The sequence below is a fragment of the Triticum dicoccoides genome, chromosome 3B (assembly GCF_002162155.2).
Source record: "Triticum dicoccoides isolate Atlit2015 ecotype Zavitan chromosome 3B, WEW_v2.0, whole genome shotgun sequence".
NCBI classification, from domain to species: domain Eukaryota; kingdom Viridiplantae; phylum Streptophyta; class Magnoliopsida; order Poales; family Poaceae; genus Triticum; species Triticum dicoccoides.
Window position 1 is genome coordinate 103253301 of NC_041385.1, and position 5001 is coordinate 103258301.

The 5001-nt window shown below is 45.0% G+C and overlaps 1 protein-coding gene across 1 annotated transcript; it reads left to right on the forward strand.

The window, feature by feature from the left end:
* Positions 1–774: 774 nt before the first annotated feature.
* Positions 775–2120, forward strand: LOC119275018 (chlorophyllase-2-like). The gene is made up of 3 exons (XM_037555790.1): positions 775–1128; positions 1228–1350; positions 1436–2120. Exons 1-3 carry the CDS (start codon positions 868–870, stop codon positions 1988–1990), a joined length of 939 nt encoding a protein of 312 aa, XP_037411687.1. The 5' UTR covers positions 775–867; the 3' UTR covers positions 1991–2120.
* The last annotated feature ends 2881 nt before the right edge of the window (positions 2121–5001 follow it).

The window sequence follows — 5001 nt, forward strand, 5'->3', positions numbered from 1 at the left end:
CTTAAATGTTCACACTGGCCATTGGTTAGCGGTGCGTGTTCGTTCTATGCTGGTTGACTATAAATGAAAAAATTGTTGACACATGCGAATAAAAAAGAATATGTTATTTGGCTTTAATTAAAGCAAAATTATGAGCTCTTGAGCACTAAAATAATCAGAAAGAAAAAACCCTAAAAAAGGGACATTCATGCCTAATTATGCTAATGAAATAGGATTTATGCGTTGCAATTAATAATCCGCCTGGTTACGCCGTCGTAGGATTGAGTGGTCCAAGCAACCCGAAGGTGGCCGCGCAGGCACCAAACAAGGAGGCAGACACAACCCTAAGATGGAGGCAGACCCGAAGAAAAAAAGGCATAAGTTGGGTGCTTGCCACCACGCCGACCAACCCCACCACTATCAAGATTTCCCGTGTCAAACATATCCAGCGAGAAGACCATAACTCCTTGCTTTGTCGCCTATCATTGTAGAGATATATTTTTGGATGACACGTCAATTATTTTTCCCGTTGCTTCTAGAAAAAATCTATCCCGTTGCAACACGGACATATGTGCTAGTAGTATAAATGTAAAGAAATATCTAGTCCGTACAGCTACACATGTAGATTGATGACTAGCAAGATTAATCGAAGATGGAAACAAAGGAGTGTCCCAATCTTCGATCCTATAAGTACAAGAGAATGTGAAAAGAAGACTAATGCATCGAAATCAGATATTTCTACGAGAACTACGAAGATAAGGGTCCCCAGAACAGACGGCCGTTAAGCGGCCACACGCACCCGTAACTACCACAAGGTTAACATACATGACCTCCTCTGCAAGGCGCGTGGTATCAGGATAGTACTAGCCTGTCGCTCCGCTTCACACCATGGCGTCGGCAGGCGACGTGTTCGACCATGGACGCCATGGCACCAGCCTTGCCAAAGTCGAGCAGGCCACGAGCTGCTGTGCGACCAGTCGCGTCGACGCGCAGCAGTCTCCTCCGAAGCCGCTGCTGGTGGCCGCCCCGTGCGACGCAGGGGAGTACCCGGTGGTGCTATTCTTGCACGGCTACCTCTGCAACAACTACTTCTACTCCCAGCTGCTCCAGCATGTCGCCTCCCATGGCTTCATCGTCATCGCTCCTCAGGTACTGTATTATATTAACAAGGTCATCAAGCTAATGTCGGCGTGGCACTGAACTTCTTCTCCAGAGATGAACACTGACTAAACTCGAGTACAATTGCAGCTGTACACGGTGTCCGGACCCGACACCACCGGCGAGATAAACTTGGCGGCCGCCGTTATCGACTGGCTCGCCGCCGGCCTCTCTTCCACGCTCGCACCCGGTATTCGACCGAACCTAACTGCGGTCAGTTACCAAATACCCTCGTTGCTCTCTAATTAACAGAACAATAATTCGAGCTCGAGGTACTAACAATCGCATCATCAATCAGGTGTCCATCTCCGGCCACAGCCGCGGTGGCAAGGTGGCCTTCGCGCTCGGGCTGGGCCACGCCAAGACCTCCCTGCCTCTCGCGGCACTCATCGCCGTCGACCCCGTGGACGGCACCGGCATGGGCAACCAGACGCCTCCGCCAATCCTGGTCTACAAGCCGAACGCGCTGCGGGTCCCGGCGCCGGTCATGGTCATCGGCACGGGCCTCGGCGAGCTGCCTCGCAACGCCCTGTTCCCGCCGTGCGCACCTCTGGGCGTGAGCCACGCGGAGTTCTACGACGAGTGCTCGGCGCCGGCGTGCCACCTCGTGGCGAGGGACTACGGGCACACCGACATGATGGACGACGTGACGACGGGCGCCAAGGGGCTGGCCACGCGCGCCCTCTGCAAGAGCGGCGGGGCCAGGGCGCCCATGAGGCGATTCGTCGCCGGCGCCATGGTGGCGTTCCTCAAGAAGTGGGTGGAGGGGAAGCCGGAGTGGTTGGATGCCATGAGGGAGCAAACTGTGGTCGCGCCTGTGGTGCTGTCCGTGGTGGAGTTCCGTGATGAATAGCCAGGATGCCTTGCCAGTTGTCATTAGAGTTTAATCGATAGCGGTGACTCATACTCCGTATAGTAGGATAAACAAGCTTCTTTGTATGTTCATACATCAGAGAATATAAAGTGTTTACTGAAACCGACAATCCATAACTTGAACAGGGCATAACCCCTTCCATTACTGCGACATAACGAAAATACAACAGGTCCACAGAATGAGACAGGAAAGGGAAGAGCGAGTTCAAGCATTGCCGAGAAATCTACTGTGAGCACTCGCACCGCAGGGCGAAAACCCGACGACACTACTAAGTCTGTTAATGGAATAGAGTCACGGCCCATAAACAGGGCTACCAACCCACATTGGTGAACGCAGGGTAAGAAAGCAATGCTGAAGAGAGACCCATGGATGAACACAGGCTTTTTCTTCTGTCATCTCCTCTTCAGGGAGCCTCCTCGCTTTGGCTTGTAGCACAAATGTGCATCATCCTCGACCGCTGTTCTTCAGCATGTCCATCCTGGCTCGCAGATCCACTGCATCCTCCTGCTTCAGCAAACCTGCCCACAAATAGAGAAACTACATTCAAAAGGAGTTTTGAGACGTCTAAGCTCAAATGTAGCACTATTGTGGCAAGTCCAAATAGCCCAGCAAAGCACAGCAATACCAACTGTGTAGAAAGTCTCCCCCTGTGAGAAGAATGTATAACACCCGCAGCAATACCAACTGTGTAGAAAGTCTCCCCCTCTGAGAAGAATGTATAACACCATGAATAAGCCGGCCACATGTTGTTTGGACACAAATCAGTGCCAAACATACATGCAATCGTTCTCAAAGTACTTTAGCAACAGGACAATCCATAACTTGATTTGCTGGTCTCTTGTAATTGCCATATATACATAGTATTGTTTGGCACTCCTCCTTAATCACAACTAGCTATGTTTTAAGCACATATGGATGAGTGTATGTGCATATGTATCAGCGTTTGCTTCTCTACTGTGTTAAACTATCTAAGTTGAGACTGCGCTGAAAAGCCTCTATATGCCGCACTGGTTTAGTAAATCCATCTGCAACTTAAATGAATATTTAGAAACTTATTGACCACCCATTCTCGAACAAGGTGGTAGTAAATTTTAATATGCTTTGTTCCTTTGTCCTAACATGTAAGCAAGATTAGCATATAGGTCTGTTACATCAAGAATGTCACACCATAAGAAAAAGACTGCTTTTGGATGATGATCACCCAACTATGTTAGAAAATTTTGGACCCAAATATTATTATTGTTTTAAATCAAGATTTTTTTGTAAAATTTTGAATACCATTAAAATATTCAAACAAATTCGAAATTGTAAATAGATTTTGAACATTATTGAATAGTGAAGAACTTTTTTAAAATTCCAAACATTTTTGTTTGAAAAACGTGAATGAAAGCATTGGAATTCATGACCTTTTTTAAAAAGTGGGTTTTAAAATTCTGAAGCAAATTTGAAGATTTTGAAATTCTTAAAAATGGTGAATTTATGAAAACTAAAAAAGAAATAGAAAACATAAAAGTAAAATAAAATTAACCAGTAAAAGATACTGTCTGCTTAGCAACTGGCTATACAAAATATCTACTGAGATCGACGGCATGTGGATACAAATTGTGTGGAATAAATGCTTACACTCTAAAACTTTGGCCCTAGTCACCGCTAGGCCAACAGACTCACCATTCTGGAAAGGATTAATGAGGACGGAAACAAGTTTCTTCCAATGAATGAAATTCCTAGTTGGTAATGATAATACTACTCGATTTTGGAAGGATACATGGTTAGGGGGACGCCTTTGGCTTTACAATATCCATCCTTATATAATATTGTGCAGCGTAAGGAGGATTATGTTATCATAGTATTAAATTCGATACCGCTTAATATCCAATTTAGGAGATCCCTAGTACGGGAACATTGGAATGCTTGGTTGCACCTGGTTCGTAGGTTGATGGAGGTTCACCTATCTGACCAGGCGGATACAATTCGCTGGAAGTTAACCACGAATGGAATCTTCACAGTGAAATACATGTACTCGGACCTAATTGACTATGGGCCATTGTCGAGGTCGTTGCATATTTGAAAGATTAAAGTTCCGCTTTGTATTAAAATATTTATGTGGTTTGTCCATAAAGAGGTTATTCTAACCAAAGATAACCTGTCAAAAAGGAATTGGGTTGGTAACTCTAGGTGTTGTTTCTGTGATAAAAAATAAACGATTAAACACCTCTTTCTCGAATATCCTCTTGCATAATTATTATGATGATCAATTCATATAGCCTTTAACGTTGAATCTCCAAGGAGCATAAACACGTTATTTGGGACGTGGCTTAATGGAGTGGATGTACACTTAGCTAAACATATTCGGATAGGAGTATGTGCTTTATTTTGGGCTATATGAAACACTAGAAATGATATGATTTTTAATGGGACACAGTTCACCAATTTTTTGCAGGTTATCTACAGAGCTACAACTTGGATCTGTATGTGGTCCTTACTCACTCATGCGGACTTCAGGGAGCCTTTGGTTATTGGATGCAACCGTTGGGAGATGGTAGCACGGGCTATCTTGAACCGATTTGGGTGGCGACTTAATAATAGGCTAGGTGTGTAGGCACCATAGATTATTTTTATATTGCCGGATGTGGCATTTTTTTAGTCTTATATCGCGCTTTTCAGATTTATTTACTTTCGACTACTACTCAGTTTATGAGCATCATTGGACCTTATGATCTTGTTACTGTTTTATTTAATAATACGACTGCATGCATCGATTGATGCAGAGGCCGGGATATTCTTCCTTTTCAAAAAAAACAACAAAAGAAAAATGGTTCAAAACGTTCTAGAAGATTTCCCAAATCGAAAGAATACCATACATTGATAAAGCTAGCTAGTGGACCGGCCCAATTTGTGTGGCTCGCTCCGTCGTCCATGTGCGAAGCACACGATCGATGGCGCAACAAGCACTGAATAGGACCTCCCAGCCCACGGCCTCACGAAGCCCG